This window comes from Idiotropiscis lumnitzeri, chromosome 2 (assembly GCF_059441095.1).
Source record: "Idiotropiscis lumnitzeri isolate Australia: NSW breed Sydney's pygmy pipehorse chromosome 2, RoL_Ilum_1.0, whole genome shotgun sequence".
Lineage (NCBI taxonomy): Eukaryota > Metazoa > Chordata > Actinopteri > Syngnathiformes > Syngnathidae > Idiotropiscis > Idiotropiscis lumnitzeri.
In genome coordinates, this window is record NC_142392.1 from 33,926,693 (window position 1) to 33,945,829 (window position 19,137).

The following is a 19,137-nucleotide window of genomic DNA, read 5'->3' on the forward strand; positions in this document are numbered from 1 at the left end:
AACCCCAGTGGGTCGTAAACAGAACTGTTGACTGATAGCATCCCACGTCTGGTCAGAGCCCGATGCTTTATTTCCGATCCAAAGACGAAATCATCCGTCTCCACACACCACTGAAGACCAAGCGCTCTTTCTACTGGAAGCTTGTCATTGTCCAAATCCAACATCTTCAGCTCTTTGACTCTCCATTCTTCAGAGATGGCTTGCAAAACAACACGACTGTTGCTAATCCACTTTTCCAAAGCAAAGCCTCCTTGTTGACAGAGAGCAATGAGGCCCTGTATCAGCTGGATAGCTTCTGTGACAGTGGCTGTGCTCTTCATACAATCATCAACATAAAAGTTCTGTTGAACAGCTTCTATAACAACCGGTAGGCACTTAGACTGATTGTCTTGAACCGTTCTTCTCAGAGCATAAGCTGCGCAACTTGGTGATGAGATGGCTCCAAATAAATGCACCATCATTCTGTAAGGCACTGGTTGTTGTGTTGTGTCTCCATTAGGCCACCACAAAAAACGTAGAAAGTCCCGATCCTCCTCTGGCACACAGACTTGATGGAACATAGCTTGAATGTCTCCCATGAAGGCTATTGGCTGTTGTCTAAACCTCATGAGGACGCCCATCAACGTGCTTGTGAGAAGGGGCCCTTGCAGCAGCTCCGTATTCACGGACAAGCCCTTAAACGGGGCACCGCAGTCAAACACGACACGCAGTATTCCCTTTCTGGGATGATGGACACCATGATGGGGAATATACCAAACTCTTCCTGAATCAAGGTCTCTTTGATCATCAGGTACTTGTTCTGCATAATTGCAAGTGATTATATTAGTCATGGACTTCACATATTCTTGATGGAGTTGCTGATCAAACTTAAATTTCTTCTTCAGACCTTGTAACCGTTGTTGGGCCACAGCAAAATTGTTTGGTAAGAAGACATCTTTCTTCTTAATAGGTAAGTTCATAGTATACTTTCCATCCTGTAACTTGGCAGATGTTTCCATTATATTGAGAGACTGCTGGTCTTCTCTTGACATTTCCTGGCTTTCCATGTGCTTCTCGCAGAAATCATGATTATACTGGTTCATTAGCAGCTCCTCCAGCCTGCTGACACCAATTCTATTCACAGATACGACAGAAGCTTCCATCCTACTATTCCCATCCAATGGGCCATTAACCACCCAGCCGAGCGCAGTTTTGACAGCATACGGACCATTACCTTGACTATTAATAACTTCCCATGGCTCCAATAGCTTGGGTGCATTGATCCCGATCAACAGGTCAACCTCGGCTTGAATGGTCGGTACCTGTATACCTGACAAATACGGCCATTTAAGGAGGTCTTGAGATGTTACCATATCGTCTGTAGTGACTGGCATTTGCGCCTGTGTAAGCACCTCCGGCAGTGGATGGAACTGTGAGCTTTCCAGGCCGGCCACCTCGAGATTAAAAAGTGAAAAGGCATGACTCATCTTTGTTTGACCCATTGTTCGTAGCAGGACTTGGGTTCTTTTTCCAGAGAGGTTCAAGCGATGCATCAGCTGTTCAGAGCAAAATGTTCCGGTGCTGCCTGGATCCAAGAATGCATATGTTAAGATCACACAGTCACCTTTGGCAGCTTTTACTTTAACGGGCAGCACTGACAACATGGTGCGACAATTGCCGGCCCCTGTATGTCCACAAGTTGTGTGAGAAATGGGAATAAGCTCTGGTGTTTCCAACTCTTGTTGAGGAGCACTTGCCTGTCTATTTATGTGCAACACTGTTGGATGATTTTGCTTGCAAATGTCGCATTTCAATCTCATATCACAGTCACGGCTAATATGTCCATGACGAAGGCAGCCAAAACATAAACCTCTTCTCTTCAAAATAAACAGCTTGTCCGTGTGTTTCTTTCTTCCAAACTGCTTACAATTTTCCGGCAAATGTTCCAGTGAGCAAAAAACACAACGGCCATTTTCATAGTCTTCGAAGGAGTGTGGCTGCTTAACCTTGGGAGGATCTGTCTCAGTCACGGTACTGGCCACCACGTTCCCCTTCACTCGACTGCCCACATATGACCTGCCTTGACTTATCGATGTTGAGTTAGGGCTGTAATCATGCAGATCTCCAAAGAAGGGGTCCGAAAGAATTCTTACGTGCCGCTCTATGAACTGTACCAAGTCAACAAATCCAGCTCTGTATCCTGTTGATTCCATGATGTCATAGGCCTTGCCACGCCAATGTTCTCGTAATTTATAGGGCAACTTGGCCAAGATTGCCCTCAAGTTCGCAGGCATGTCCAGTTCCTGCACATACTCCAGCTCCTCCATGATGTTACAGCAGCCGCGTAGAAAAAAGGAGTAACTGTGCAGTGCCTTTGTGTCATCTGTTTTTATTGTTTGCCATGACAGAGCCTGACTAATGTATGCAGTGGCCGTTTTGTAAGGATTTCCAAAATGATCCTGGAGCAAAGCCTTGGCCACGGCATAACCACGATCTGAAGCCATGTGTTGACAACTTCGCACAAGTTCCTGAGGTTGCCCTCGGGTGTATTGCTCCAAATAATACAAACTGTCTGCTGCGGCTGCTTTACTTTCCACTCCTTGCTCAAATGCTTTAATGAAAGTTCTGTAGTGCAATGGATCACCATCAAATATTGGAATGTCTCTTGGTGGAAGTGTCATTGAACGCTGTTGGTTCATTAAGGCTGCTGTAATCTCAGTTTGTCTGCTCATAATGGTCAAAAGGTCTGCAGGAACTTGTGAAGTGGTTGATGAATGAGCTTGCGCATCACTTTGTGTTGACCGTACCTTTACTTCCATTGCTTTTCCATCTTGCTCCACCAAAGGGTGCTCCTGATTTGTGTTCCATTTCCTTTGTTCCAGGAGGTTTTGCTGTTGCTTTATATTTGATGCAATCAATTTCTTTGGCCTCACATCCGTTGTTTTGTTTTCCATTTGTGGCATCCTGAATCTCTCCTTTTGTTGTGCTGTTTCCATATCATCATGATGAGGTTTAAACTCTTGGACTGTGGGGTTTAAACCTTGTCCATTCATTGCTCCATTTTTCTTTACAGTTGACTGCGCTTGAGACTGGCCCTCTTCATTGGCATTATAAATGTCCATCCGCGCTTCAAATGCCACCAGTTCCGCCTCCAAATCAAGCATCTCCATTCTTCTCCTTAGTTTTGCTTCTTCTTCTTCAATAGCATGTCGTTGTTCCAATATTTTCACACGAGCCAGCACTGCAGCTCTTTCCGCTACTGCCTTTAGTTTAGCAGATTAAGCAGAGGACTTGGTACTTTTTTTGCTAACCCTGCTGCTCACGTTTGACACACTATCTTCAGGAGAGATTTCATCATTAGCATAATAATAATAATAATAATAATAATATTGCCTTTATTAGTCCCACAACGGGGAAATTCGAGATTCAAACCCAGGCCTCTTGGGGAGACTGGGACCGGAACGCGGCGCCTTAGACCACTCGGCCATCCTGGCAGCCTTTATCGGTTTCTTTTATTTGTGTTGAACCTTGAGAAAGCCATAGATTGACCCTTGAAAAACACTCATTGTTTGGGATCATTTTGGCTTTAAACCATATTTCGTGCTTTTCACCCTCTTCAACAGACAACAAACCCATCATTGAATCATGTACATTTTTAGCATCAACACACAACCCTTTCAACTCATCAAGACCATTTATCACCTTGGTTTTATCACCACAAGACATGAATGCATTCAATTCGCTTCTAATTTTACTTACATTGTTAAGTTTACATTTCCTATTGTTTTGTAACCTTTCAAGTTTATCAACCAAACCCTTTTCTGTTAATTTAACAATACGTTTTTGAGTTCCCGAATCATTAAGTACTTCATTTTCATTCGTGTCCATGTCCGCTGCACAGGCTTCCATTGTACGTGCTGGCGGTGAACGCAACGCAAAATTCAGCTCCGGTGATGACGCGAAGGTTGGTCAGTGAGTCACGTGATCCAGCGCAATTTCTGAACCGCGACGTTCGAATTAACTTTAACGCACGGAGCGTTACCAATGCATTGGATTTTTAACCTTTTTTTAAGTGTGCACACAATTGGCCATCGACAGAGTAGCGCTACATATACCTCTCGTTGGGCGCCTTAACTGTAAATCCACACGATGACGTCGGTGCTCCAATCCACTCGGTGGTCAGCAGCACTCCTCTGGATCAGCCATGATAGCAACCATCACGGCTGCCTGCGAAGTCGATCAACCCCAGCTGCTCCTCCACACACCGGCTTCCCTGATCGTCCCACGCCGTCTGCCGTGCTCCGTCGTTTCCTCCAACACAGTCTTTGTTTGGGCAGGTTTTTGACAGTGTAGTAGCCAGTATACTAGTAGGCTAGTGAGGTATTGACTGTCTGTTTGTTTGCTTAGATTGGCTTGGCTTGACGCGCTGGCGGCTTTGCTACCTGTGATTGCTTTGCGATGTTATTCACCAAAGAGTCCATGAGTATCTTGTTAAAAGGTTAGGTTTATTTATCAATCGTCAATATTAAAATCAATCTAAAACACCATAAAGTTGCACACGCTCCGCCCAAGCGGTCAAAAACCTGTATGCCCTTCAAGTCCATACCTGGGCATACCTTCTTGCTCTTCCCTTTTATATAATCAGTCAGAGCGCCACACAGTGCTCAACAAAAGTAATACACACACACATTTGACCCCTATTTGGCGTCTACAACGAGCATTGTCCGTTTTGCTTTCAATGCAGTGCTCAAAGGTGCGTATAAAAGTATGGTAAAGCAGGGGGTCTCCCTTAAAAATTGTGAGCTCCTTCGCAGGTAAAGTGGAAAGTCTCTGCTCTTTAATTAGCATTTCGGTTATTTCGTTTTGCTTTTGCATTATTTTTAATAGCTCGGAACAGGAATCAGTTGGTTTCTGGGTCGGCTTGGCATTGGTGGTTTTGCTGTGTGTGGGCGATGGTGTTTGAGGCCTGGTCCCGTTAAAACAATCAAATGGTTGTGGTTGCCAACCTGTTTTTCCACTCCGCTCATCATTACCATCATCATCATCGTCACATTCATCATCAGCATCGTCAGTTTCCGTAGCACTGCCGTCATCAATATCCCATTCACCATTACCATAACCATAACGGAGTTCTAATCCTTTCTTTGGCCTTTATTTGTTGCCCTTTACACTTAAACTCATGTCCTCATAGGTTTTGAGTTTTGCATCTGCAGCAGCAAGTTGCATTTCAAGAACCAACATTTCTCTTTTCGCCTTTAATTTAGCTTCTTCTTGTTCAAGGGCCTGTGCTTTCTTTAGACCTTCGACCTGGACTAAAAGTGCAGCTCTCTCCACTTCAGCGTTGCATCTGGTTGAGGATGAGCGGCTGCTACATTTGCTCTCTTTGGTATCCCGCTCCAATTTGCTCATTATTCCCACTGACACACAAGAATCCTGACTTTCCCTTTCACAGTTGGACTGCGTTCGTTGTCCTTTAGCTTTCTTCAGATGTTGTTATTGATTAGAAGGAAAGTCTGTACTTTGTTGCACCCACTGTTCAACTGTTGTTGCCTTTTGCAGCCATTGTTTTACTGTCATTCTAAATTTATAGATCTGAGCAGCTTTGGGCAGGTACCAATGTGTGTGATCCACATCCCTTTCTTCCTCTTTGAGCAATTCATAAATTGTTTTTTGAATGGCTGTAAATTCTTCAGTTATTTCGTTGAAATTGCTGTACGATTGGGTGATTATTTCAATGTCATCATATCCTACTTGCATAATGGACTCAATGTAATTCATCTTTGATGTTAATTTACTATATTTAGCAGATCTATGTTTTATTAATCCCTCCATTTTATTCTTCAGAGCCTTCTCAGTTAGTTTGGGTTTTCTTTTCCCATGTTCGACTGGTTTGGGGGTCACTTTCTCGGGTTCTGATGTCTTATTTTTGTCACCCGTCATTTTATCGGCGTCGGAATGATTGGGATCAAATTCTTCCATTTCATGGGTGAGACACTTAACGATGTCATTTTGGGTTCTGCCTTTATTAATATCCTCAATTCCAATAGTTTGGTCGAGATTGCCATTATTATCATTGGTGCGAGACATCGTGTTAACTTCACGAATATGCGTACACGCAATCTACAGCGACAAGGCGGCGTTTGTTTTGACAGCGACTTGACTGGCTCGTTCGTTGTTCAAAAAATAGCGTCTCTATCACGATATACAATCGGCAAAGTCAACACGGGAGTTTGGAATGTTTTCGTTCACTTGTGCTTCGTTTAACATTTGCAAGCGTTAAAAACAATACAAGTCATACCTCTATCTTTAAGCTGTATGCGTTTCACTAATGCGCCACGTCAATTCATTCCGCGTTGGCTGAGCGATCCACTTTATTTATAAACGATCAATCATTCCAAACGGCCACGCCACTATCCACACGACAGCGTTCCGTCTTCAAACTTTTACTTCTTTCGTCAATTACTTTCCTTTCGGACGTTTTTCAACCTTTTGTTACTGCCGTTTCAATGATACGCTGGCGAAAGAAAGTTTTTAACGCGCACTCACTCACCATGGGTTGAAGTTGCGATGATGTTCGCTCGGCTTCACTGGTCTTGATGTTAATGTGCAGTTATGTATGCCACGTCAAACAGTCAAGGGTTAGTCTTAATCGTAGTCATTTCAGTCCAGATGTCATGCCGTGAAGTCAAGTAAATCAAATAAAGAAATAAATAAATGGCTACGGTCTTCCAAACTTCAAATCAAAACCATACGCGCATATGCGGTAATCAATACAATATATTATCTTCTATCTTCCAGTTTGTACATAAATAATGCGTCTTGAGTAAGTGCGGTTGAAAAACGGTATCCGACCAGCGTTCCCACCTGTCCAGCATTCGTTACTGATGATGAGCGCAACCAGTGCTGACGTCTTCAATTGCCCCAGTGGTGGTGTTGCCATACTGCATTACTCAAAAGAAAACTGCTCCAACACTTCCCATATCTAAATTAGGCCATTTAAAAATACACAACTTTTTTTTTATTTATTTCAATGTATATTTAAGCTTGGTTATTTAATACTACAATATGTATTCAATTATTTTAATATGCAAAATTATATCATTATTAATTTAAACCTTTTTATTTCACACTTGAATATTTCTTAACATATTTGTTCATTTGAATATGTGTGCAATTCAAATCATTCCATCCATCCAGCCATTTTCTGCCGCTCATCCGGGGTCGGGTTATTGAAATAATTTAAAACATAAGTATTTTTTATATTTCAATATTTATTTCAAGATTAACTCTTCTCAATGTGTTCAATATTTATAAAATGTTTCTATATTTCTTATTAATTGCATTAAGTCTGTATGTCGTTGTTAATTTTACATTTTAATATTTCCCGATTTCATTATATAAGCAATCCAAAGTATAAAAAATATAATATAGCATGAACAAAAATATTTGGTATATTTGACAAAATTATAGTTTTTCCGAAGTGAGATTCTGCTTCGCAACAAACCCAAAACACATGATAGAGCTCAACCTAGAAAGAGGTTTTAGCTAGTCAGAAATTTATTCAAAAAGCGTAATATTAAATGTATGTGAGGGGATATTTGAAGAGTTTGAGTTTTGTTCAATGGACCATACATATACGAGCCAGCAAAACACAGCGAGAAAACCAGCGCTGACTCCAGTCGCCATCTGTAAGGACCGCTCTCCAGCCGAAGCTGGAAAGCAGTGAAGGCGGATTCTTAAAACGCTGACAAGGGAAAAGTTTGGATCACAGGGGTTTATTAGGACCGGCAAATCACAATCATTGAATAGGCAAGATAGCTTGCTATTACTAATACTTGGATATCTATAATTAATGTCGCCAAAAGACGTGAACGAAAAACGCTGGTGGAGGGAACTCGCACCAGGAGAGCCAAAACGAGGAACAGAAAAAGCTTGCAACGCAAGAGAACCGAAAACGAGGATGTCCTTCCACAAAAGGGAGAGGTTAGAGCCAATGCACGGAGCGAGAACAAAAAGCGAGCCGAAACGTAGCTGAAACATAGAACACATCAAAAACTTACAAAGACCATACACGGGAGAACTTGGGCGAAGATAGTAGCGAAGGCACATGGGCAAGAGCAAGGTGAGTCAATAATCCGACGCGAGAGTGTCGGCCTGGCTGTCTTAAATAGCCCGTGAGTCATTACTTGATGGGTCGCAGCTGTGTGGCTCGTGAGCGCGTCTCGCTCGCGGCCGAGTCCCGAGGTGGCGCGTCGACGGGCGCGCCCACCCAGCTGCAACGACAACACATTGATCGTGACACCATCAGGTTGCCAATTCCTGACATACCAAAAGCTTTGAGAGAAACTGAGACGATTTGCGTTTCTCTTTCTGTTTCTTTTTCGAGTTCAACTTCTAGTTCTGTTTTTCACCTTTTCACAGCGTAATGAAGGCCAGTTGAGCAAGTTGAACAAGTGATTTTATTGATGATTGTGGAAGGCACCGATTTCATAAGCACAGTTTCTTCTCACACCTTTTCCATTAAGTACGTTTAAAAAGACAATTGAAAAGCATAATGTTAACAAATGTTCCAGGCAAAGGCAATTAATTTCATTTAAATGTTTGATGTAAACAGAAAAAAAATCATCATCACTCAGACACATTGCTTCTTCTGGCACTGATCACATTGGCTTTGTGTCAATAAAAGAGCTTTGCAAAATTCAATTTCATCATATTTTATTGAAAATCACATTTACATCTTACCACAAAGAGACGGGTCTTTCATTTTTTTTTCTTTTTTTAATCTAATAATTCTCACCAGCACAATTGTGACTCTCCGCATGCTGTTTAGTGGAGAATCTTTTCGCACAAACGCTGCAACTGAATGGCTTGTCTCCACTGTGCGTTCTTGTGTGGATTCGTAAATGTGACTTTCCAGAGAAGCTTTTGCCACAAATTGAGCAGGAAAAAGGCTTTTCTCCACTATGTATTCTTGTGTGACTTGTTAAATTTGCCTTTTGAGAGAAACTCTTGCCACAAACTGAGCATGAAAAAGGTTTATCTCCACTGTGCTTTCTTGTGTGGTTTGTTAAATGCGACTTTTGAGAGAAACTCTTGGCACAAACTGAGCAGGAAAAAGGTTTTTCTCCACTGTGCTTTCTTGTGTGGCTTGTTAAATGAGACTTTTGAGAGTAGCTTTTGCCACAAACTGAGCATGAAAAAGGTTTATCTCCACTGTGCTTTCTTGTGTGGTTTGTTAAATGCGACTTTTGAGAGAAACACTTGGCACAAACTGAGCAGGAAAAAGGTTTTTCTCCACTGTGCTTTCTTGTGTGGCTTGTTAAATGAGACTTTTGAGAGTAGCTTTTGCCACAAACCGAGCAGGAAAAAGGTTTTTCTCCAGTGTGTGTTCTTGTGTGAGTTGTTAAATGTGACTTTCGAGAGAAGCTCTTGGCACAAACTGAGCAGGAAAAAGGTTTTTCTCCACTGTGCTTTCTTGTGTGGATTGTTAAACCTGCCTTTTGAGAGAAGCATTTTCCACAAACAGAGCAGGAAAAAGATGTTTCACCACTGTGTGTTCTTGTGTGGCATGTTAAATGCGACTTTCGAGAGAAACTCTTGCCACAAATTGAGCAAGAAAAAGGTTTTTCTCCACTGTGTGCTCTTGTGTGCCTTACTAAATGAGTCTTTCGAGAGAAGCATTTACCACAAACCAAGCAGGAAAAGGGTTTTTCTCCACTGTGTGTTCTTGTGTGGATTTTTAATTGAAACTTTTGAGAGAAACTCTTGCCACAAACTGAGCAGGAAAAAGGTTTTTCACCACTGTGTGTTTTTCTGTGGCCTTTTAAAGACAACTTTGAAGATAATGAGTCAGTGTGACATGCCCTTTCACCTTTAGTTTGCTCATTATCATCATCATCATGAGCATCAGATAATGTGTCCTCATGATGTGCTTGTGATGGCCCCCAGTGGTCTTCATCACCTTCTGTTGTCATGTGATGACTTGAGCTGCTGCTTGGAGGCTCCGCCCCTCTGTTGTCCTCACTCACATCCTTTTTTTCATATTCAGTCTTTATAGGGACAACGTTCAGTGGTGACTTGTTGATCTCCTCCTCCTCCTTTTTGATGTGAGTCAAGTCTGGCTCCTCTTTCACAGAACAGAGATCATTTTGTCTGATGTCTGCAGGACACAAAAAGACATTTGGTTCGGTCAAGTCAAACCTCATGCGGCGACTTTGTCTTATATTGTTTCTACCCTGCTAAATTGACTTGTGCCTGCCGAACACGGAGCAATGCGTGGTGCGACCCCGATTTGGACCGGACCATGGGGGCATTTCACAAAACTACGTCCTAAGATGTAAACCTCCCTTTCCGAGCAGCACAACAGTGATAGAGCATTTAAAAAGGAAGCACGTTGCGGCTGATGCCCGATTAAATTTCTGACATGGTCATAGACGTTTCTGGAAGCGAGCTGAAGTTAGCACACACAGGCTCTTGTGTGCGTCTGATGGAACACATGTTGTGGGACCCTAACATATTAATGGGGGCCACTGGGGGCCATCGCAACATAATGTCATTGATAGAATAGAAATCCTTCAAGTGAAATATGTTTACAAGTATTTCTTTTTGCATTTAGAGATAGAACTAAATGTTCCTGGGCTTGTTGGTAGAAAAGGGGGTTGTGACATACTCCCTTTTTAAGCCCATAGTAAGCCAAAGATGCAGATGCATTCCTTGCAGCATGCGCTTGTTCATTGATGAGATCCGTGCAACCCTGGATGGATGCATTAAATGTATTTTAAATGTTTGGATGAGGTGAAACTACGCACATGCACAAAACAGAGCAGGGCCACCCGAGGTTCTTTGACTCTCACCTGACCGACCAAGACAGAACAAAGTTCTTCAATAAATAAGACCAATACGTACTTGATTTTTTAAAAAACGTAATAATTTGTGTTTTATTCACAAACATTGATCAACCTCCATTGATCTTATTGCCGCAGTGTGCACATTTTTTAGAGTCAGGCAGAATTCCTTCAGTAAGGAATTGCTTGAACAAGATACGTCAGAGTTTTTGTCAAAAACGAGACAAGCCTTCATAAATGAATCACCCAGCCAAGATTGTCTTTGTCACTTGCGAGGGGCAGTCCGCCAAAGAGAAAAGCGTTCCCGCTCCTGTGCGGCGTTTCATTGAAGCACAGGAAAGCAATTTGAATATGCAAACTCATAAATAATGGAAAAACATGAACACTTTGACTTCATCACACCTGTCCACACGCTTCCTGTTGTTCAAACGGTTTCATCTTACAAGACATGTTTGGGTCACACTTGTTAAATGCGAGCTAAACGGCGTGCATCTGTTTTTTGTGGCTTCCTGCTCAACTGCCAGCAAAGACACAACTCTGTTACCACTGAACTAACGTTTTCCTGTTTAAGAAGTCCATGTTTTTGTGACCTTTTATTAACCTGTAAGCATATTTTTGAAACATGACAAACTTAATTTCTTTAACAACATATAAAAACTGGAAAATGTGAAATGTTAAATAATCAGTTCAAATTTTAAACTGGGAAAAAACACGGAGTTTACCCCCCACTATTGGTTATTCTTTGGCATCCATGTTCTGCACTGATTTTATTTGGCATAAACAAATGTTCAGCAAACTGCCAAGTAAAAGGCAATATTCCAAAATAAAACGTTAATCACCTTGAACGATTTCCCCAAACAACTTAATGTTGTGATGCATATTTTTAATGATAGAAAGTCGTTCTTTACAAAGCAAATGAGAGTAAGACGTGTACAAACCTGCTTTGTGGAGCACAACACGAAGCTGCTTCCAACCTACGCCCAGCAGTTGAAGATGTTGCTCGTTCTCTTCTTTTATTCCACAAAGTTCCTCTTTGTACTTGGGTGTCGTTCTTGCGCACATTTTCAAACGTCAATCTCAACAAATCCGCACTTGATCTCTGCTTGGCGATGAGTCATGTGCCTCTTTTCGTTAGCGGCTAGCTAGCTAACAAGCTAAGCTAATTACGCCGAAAAGGATCAACGAGCGAAGATGAGGTTATCGGGACACAAAGACTTAATGAATTATGTCGACGTCCTTTAGAGTAGCACTGGACATCCTGTGAGAAAATTACAGTCAGTTCCACACTAAATCAGAAAAACTTAGCGGTGGGTGTTTTTATTTCGGTGTGGATGTGGTCGAGGTCCTTCGGAAGCTGCGCGCTTGCTTATGACGTCATGCTTTAAGCACGTATTTTTCAAATATATTTCTTTGCCTCTGTGTTTGTTTTTACCCTCTGGCTGTTCTATTTTAATATATTATTTATATAATATTTTAATTCGGTTGATAAAAAAATGTAACAAAATAATTAAATTGACGCCACATTGGCGAGTCATCTCGCGCGTCACTTCCGCCTATACCCCGAGAAGCCGCTGCTGGAACTGCAGTGGGACGTTTACGTTTCTCCTAACGAACGAAGCAACAATGCTGTGGTTCACTCGGGCTGCAAGATTGTATGAATATAATGTCTGCATATACTCGCAGTGGCTCTCAATTATTTCACGCCCGCCCCTCCCAAGAAGAAAAAGATTCGCGCCTCCCCACCACCAATTTGTTTTCTGTCTTTGTAGATTGATGTTAGATTGTCAATAAAATATCCCTTAACTAAGCTAATTTGATAAGAAATATAATTTTGAGAACTATTATAGTGATGATCTCGAAACTCAGTACTCTGTTGTGCAAATATTGATGAGATGACAAATATTTGTCATGTTATTGTTGGAGTTGGATCACCGTGGAAATGAGAAGTAGTTAGTAAATCAACCTATAAAAGCCAAACTTCCTCCAATGCGTGTTCGTTTTTTGTGCTCAAGAAGAAAAGGGTCAAATAAAGACTCAACAACTGATTAGAGGTCCGATATTTAGTTTCTTCAATTTCTGGAGTTCAGGAAGTACAAATACAGATATCTGGGCGGCTTTTTCTTAATCTCACGAGAAACTGCACTCGGGCGAGCACAGTCGAAAAATGCGCACCATCTTTCAGCCCAGCTTCAGTTTTTATAGGAGTTTTTTATTTCAAGGGTCATGTCGGTTGAATCGGTCGTCCTCACTCCCTCCCACGGCACGGGTCCACGTCCAAGGGAAGGTCCTCCCCAGGTTAGTCATCGTCTGGATAAATTGATTCCCGTCTGGTCCCCAAGACTGGCACGCCAAGGCTGGCCTTCTCCGGCGGGCAGTCTCTCCGTCTCTCCAGCTGCCATTGCTCTGGAATCTCGTCGGTGTGCATGTGTGCGTGTGTATGTGCACATGTATATGCAGGTATACGTGTATGTGCATGTGTATGTGCAGGTGTAAGGGTGTGTCTGTGTGTATGCATGCGTATATGTGCATGTGCTCTGATCTCCAATTGTTCCGTCTTTCGGAATGTGTTTTTTTTATAGCGTCTGTGTGAGTCCTCCAGTGCCCAATTAGGAAGTATTTTAGCCATTACAAGTTAACTATTGGGTATTTTCGCTCTCACTAGTTAACATGTTGGAATAATCCACGTTTTACTATTTAACATGTTGCTGAAAATGAGTCACTAGTCAGAGTTTCTGTGCAACTAGTACAACAATAAAGGACATCACTAGTGTGGCTGAATGTATAACTAGTGCTGGAAAAGACCGCACTAGTGAAATACGCCAATGTCTGATATCAAGGACATGGAATTAATGCTCATATGCGCGGATCAGGTGAAGTACGCACATGTGCACAAAACTGTGCAGGGCCATCGAGGTTCATTGACTCTCACCCGACTACGCCAGTACAGAAATAAATAAGACCAATACGCACTTGAATTTAATAAATTGTGTTTTATCCACGAAAATTGATCAACCGCCGTTGATGTTTTCGCCGCAGTCTGCACAGTTTTCAGAGTCAGGTAGAATTCCTTCCATAAGGAATTGCTTGAACAAGATATAAAAACCAGAAAATGTAAAATGTTAAATAATCAGTTCAAATTTTAGACTGGAAAAACATGGAGTTCACCCCCCACTATTGGTTATTCTTTGCTCAACGCAGAAAAAATATATTTGTTTTAAGATTCCACAGTTCCTGTCAAATAAATCTTCATCTTCCCGTGTGCATCAGTATCTTCCCAGCACTTGTCCCACTGAGATCACTCGGCAGACTGACCCAAAAGACAATTTATTTTCCAGACTATCTCATTGATCTTCCCTAACTGCTGAAAATTCCACAACAATTTGGGGTCAGACGCGGGATTGTTGAAGATCCGCCGGTGAAATTCAGGACGCTGGCGGGTGACCTCCGGGGTTCAATTCAGACAGCAGCAGCAACAAACTGCGTGATGCGGATCATCTCCTCCGTGGTGACAAATAAACTCCAGTCGCCATCAAGTTGCCAACTCCTGACATTCCAAAACCTTTGAGAGAAACTGAGCCAATTTGCGTTTCTCTTTCTTGTTCTTTTTATAGTTCAACTTCTAGTTCTGTTTTTCACCTTTTCACACAGCGTAATGAAGGCCAGTTGAGCAAGTGGAACAAGTGATTTTATTGATGATTGTGGAAAGCAGCGATTTCATAAGCACCGTTTCTTCTCACACCTTTTCCATTAGGTACGATTAAAAAGACAACTGAAAAGCATAACGTTAAAAAATATTGTTCCAGGCAAAGGCAATTAATTTCATTTACATGTTTGATGTAAACACACAAAAAAATCATCATCACTCAGACACAATGGTTCTTCTGGCACTGATCACATTGGCTTAATGTCAATAAAAAAGCTTTGCAAAATTCAATACATCATATTTTATTCAAAATCACATTTACATCTTACCACGAGGAGTCTTTTCCTTCATTTTTTTGTCTTTTTTTTAAGCTTCAAGGATCGCTGCTATTCTCGCCATCACAATCGTGTCTCTCAGCACTACGTTTAGTGAAGAATTTTTTGCACAAACACTGCAACTGAATGGCTTGTCTCCACTGTGTGTTCTTGTGTGCCTTGTTAAATGCGACTTTCGAGAGAAACTCTTGCCACAAACTGAGCAGGAAAAGGGTTTTTCTCCACTATGTATTCTTCTATGTTTTATTAAAGTTGATTTTTGAGAGAATCCTTTGCCACAAACTGAGCAGGCGAAGGTTTTTTCTCCACTTTGTGTTCTTGTGTGACTTGTTAACGTTGCGTTTTGAGAGAAGCTTTTGCCACAAACTGAGCAAGAAAAAGGCTTTTCTCCACTGTGTGTTTGACTATGTTTTATTAAAGTTGATTTTAGATAGAACCATTTTCCACAAACTGAGCAGGAAAAAGGTTTTTCTCCACTATGTGTTCTTGCGTGTTCTGTTAAATCAAACTTTTGGGAGAAGCTTTTACCACAAACTGAGCAAGAAAGAGGTTCTGCAGTGTGTGTTCTTGTATGCTCTGTTAATCGGGACCTTAGAGAAAAGCTTTTACCACAAACTGAGCAAGAAAAAGGTTTTTCTCCACTATGTGTTGCTGTATGTTTTCTTAAATTGGACTTTCCAGAGAAGCGTTTGCCACAAACTGAGCAGGAAAAAGGTTTTTCTCCAGTGTGTGTTCTTGTGTGTTCTGTTAGATTTCCCTTTTGAGAGAAGCATTTTCCACAAACTGAGCATGAAAAAGGTTTATCTCCACTGTGTGTTCTTGTGTGCGGTTTTAAAGACAGCTTTGAAGTTAATGAGTCAGTGTGACATGCCCTTTCACCTTTAGCTTGCCCATTATCATCATCATTAGTATCAACATCATCGTCATGAGTGTCTGATGTGTCCTCACTATGTACTTCATCACCTTCTGTTGTCACGTGATGACTTGAACTGCTGCTTGTAGGCTCCGTCCCTCTGTTGTCCTCACTCTCATCCTTGTTTTCATCTTCAGTCTTTATAGGGACAACGTTCACTGGTGACTTGTTGATCTCCTCCTCCTCCTCCTCCTCCTCCTCCTTTTTGATGTGAGTCAAGTCTGGCTCATCTTTCACAGAACGGAGATCGTTTTCACAGACGTCTGCAGGACACAAAAAGACGAACACACATTTGGTTTGGTTAAGTCATTCTGATTCAGATCAACCCACTCGTGTACAAACCTGCTTTGAGTGGCACAACACGAAGCTGCTTGCAACCTTCGCCCAGCAGTTGAAGATGTTGCTCGTTCTCTTCTTTTATTCCACAAAGTTCCTCTTTGTACTTGGGTGTCGTTCTTTCACACATTTTCAAATGATAATTCCCAAAAATCCGCACTTGATCTCTGCTTGGCGATAACTCGTGTGCTTCTCTTTGTTCGACCAGACGAATGAAAGAGCGACGTTCTTCAAAGTCGCACTGAAAGGACTTCCTGTTCGTCACGAAAGCGGAAGAACAGGACACATCCCGCTGTGATATGATTGGCTGCTGGCTGAGTGGCGCACTGTCACCAACTCACCGACAGATGAGGCATTTGCGATGCAAATCATTATCTTCTTCTAAACATTGGAAAAACGTACGATTTAAATCGTATGAAAATGAACAAACATTTTTGTTCCCAAATATGAACTTGAGAGATGTATTGAATTTTACTTTTGTTGCTGGTTTTGTTTTCACATCTGACACCATGTTGTTGGTTTGATAGTATTCCAAATGCATTTCCCTATTATTAACAGTTGACATGATAAAGTGATACTTTATGTCAACATATTTGCACCTTTGCCTTTTTACAGGGTTTTTCAACAGGTTGCGATGTGGTTGCGAATTTTAAATTAAAATATGTATATATATATAATATTTTATTACTTAACTGTTATTGTGTTCGAAAATGATTTCGGTATTTAAGTACTTTAATATTTCATTATTCGTTTTAGTATTCATTAAACTACAATAATTCACTATTAATTACAAGAGTTATTGAACTGTTTTAGGAATAATTTAGTATTCAATGTTTAATTGTTACAAAATTTACTTTTTAAATTTTTGTTTAACCATTTTGTTCAATCTTAATCTTATGGAAAATTATTTAAGAAGCACCAACACAATGTTTTTAAAAATAAAGATAAAGATGTCCTTCAATAGTCCCACAATGGGGAAATTTGCAGTGTTACAGCAGCAAAGAAATAGATCACACAGAGGCGGTGGTGCAATGTAGCCGTTAATGTATGACATTAGCAGCAGACATTCAGAAAAAAGCAAACCTATGCAAATATACACAGTATATACGTAAATACACAAATCCCCATGTGTATATACACACTTACATCCCACAACATATACAAGTGTAAGGAAACACTCCGAATGTCTGTCTATGGTACAGAGGGGAAATTAATAAAAATGCTGCAATGATAAAAAAATACTGCAATGATAGAAAATACTGCAATGATAAATGAAGGATTGTATTATGATTGCTGGCATTATTTTAAACACTTACAGGACAGAAGGTCAATTATTTAAATTAGCAGGTTCATATTTAGGGAATATGATAAACATTGATGAAACAAAAAGCATTTATCAAATGGAACTAGAAGCACGGGTCACAAGAATGACTGGGATGGTAGGCCTGATGTTTACTGATTTATTATATTATTCTCATATGCTAAATTTATAGTACTTAGTTTAAATGTATGAACTTGAGTGAAATTCTCAGTAGTGAGAATAGATTTGCACACATAGCATTTCCATGAGCTGTCCTCACATTCACAGCACTTCATGGACAGATACGATGAAGCACATTCTCCACATTGGCTGTAGAGATGCAAACATACCAAATTGGGCACTGGAGGACTCACACAGACGCTATCAAAAAAACACATTCCGAAAGACAGAACAATTGGAGATCGGAGCACATGCACATACGCATACACACACACAGACAAATACATACACCTGCACATACACTTGCACGTACACGTGCACATACACGCGCATACACTTGCACATACACGCGCACACACCGACAAGATTACAAAAGAATGCCAGCGGAGAGAGAGACGGAGAGACTGCCCGCCGGAGAAGGCCAGCCTTGGCGTGCCAGTCTTGGGGACCAGACGGGAGTCAACTTATCCAGACGTTGACTAACATGGGGAGGTCCTTCCCTTGGACGTGGACCCGCACCGTGGGAGGGAGCGAGGACAACCGATTCAACCTACATTACCTTTGACATAAAAAAACTCCGATAAAAACTGAAGCTGGGCTGAAAGATGGCGCACATTTGTCGACTGTGCTCGCCCGAGTGCAGTTTCTCGTGAGATTAAGAAAAAGCCGCCCAGATATCTGTCTTTGTACTATTTCCTGAACTCCAGAAATTGAAGAAACTAAATATCGGACCTCTAATCAGTTGTTGAGTCTTTATTTGACCCTTTTCTTCTTGAGCACAAAAAACGAACACGCATTGGAGGAAGTTTGGCTTTTAAAGGTTGATTTACTAACTACGTCTCATTTCCACGGTGATCCAACTCCAACAATAACATGACAAATATTTGTCATCTCATCAATATTTGCACAACAGAGTACTGAGTTTCGAGATCCTTACGATAATAGTTCTCAAAATTATATTTCTTGTCAATGTAGCTTAGTTAAGGGATATTTTATTGACAATCTAATCTCAATATACAAAGACGGAAAAAAAATTGGTGGTGGGGGGGCGCGAATCTTTTTCTTCTTGGTAGGGGCGGGCGTGAAATAATTGAGAAGCACTGCTAGTATATGCAGACATTATATTCATACAATCTTGCAGCCCGAGTGAACCACAGCATTGTTGCTTCGTTCGTTAGGAGAAACGTAAACGTCCCACTGCAGTTCCAGCAGCGGCTTCTCCGGGCATAGGCGGAAGTGACGCGCGAGATGACTCGCCAATGTGGCGTCAATTTAATTATTTTGTTACATTTTTTTTATCAACCGAATTAAAATATTATATAAATAATATATTAAAATAGAACAGCCAGGGGTAAAAACAAACACAGAGGCAAAGAAATATATTTGAAAAATACGTGCTTAAAGCATGACGTCATAAGCAAGCGCGCAGCTTCCGAAGGACCTCGACCACATCCACACCGAAATAAAAACACCCACCGCTAAATTCTTCTGATTCAGTGTGGAACTGACTGTAATTTTTTCACAGGATGTCCAGTGCTACTCTAAAGGACGTCGACATAATTCATTAAGTCTTTGTGTCCCGATAACCTCATCTTCGCTCGTTGATC

At 41.2% G+C, this 19,137-nt stretch overlaps 1 protein-coding gene across 1 annotated transcript in view; it reads right to left on the minus strand.

The window, feature by feature from the left end:
• Positions 1–8,420: 8,420 nt before the first annotated feature.
• LOC148342366 (uncharacterized) overlaps positions 8,421–19,137 on the minus strand; it is a 157,941-nt gene continuing 147,224 nt past the window's right edge. Inside the window, exon 2 of the mRNA XM_088288539.1 lies at positions 8,421–10,138. Within this exon, the coding sequence (XP_088144665.1) occupies positions 8,763–10,138 (1,376 nt within the window). The 3' untranslated portion in view covers positions 8,421–8,762. The remainder of the gene's footprint in view (positions 10,139–19,137) is intronic.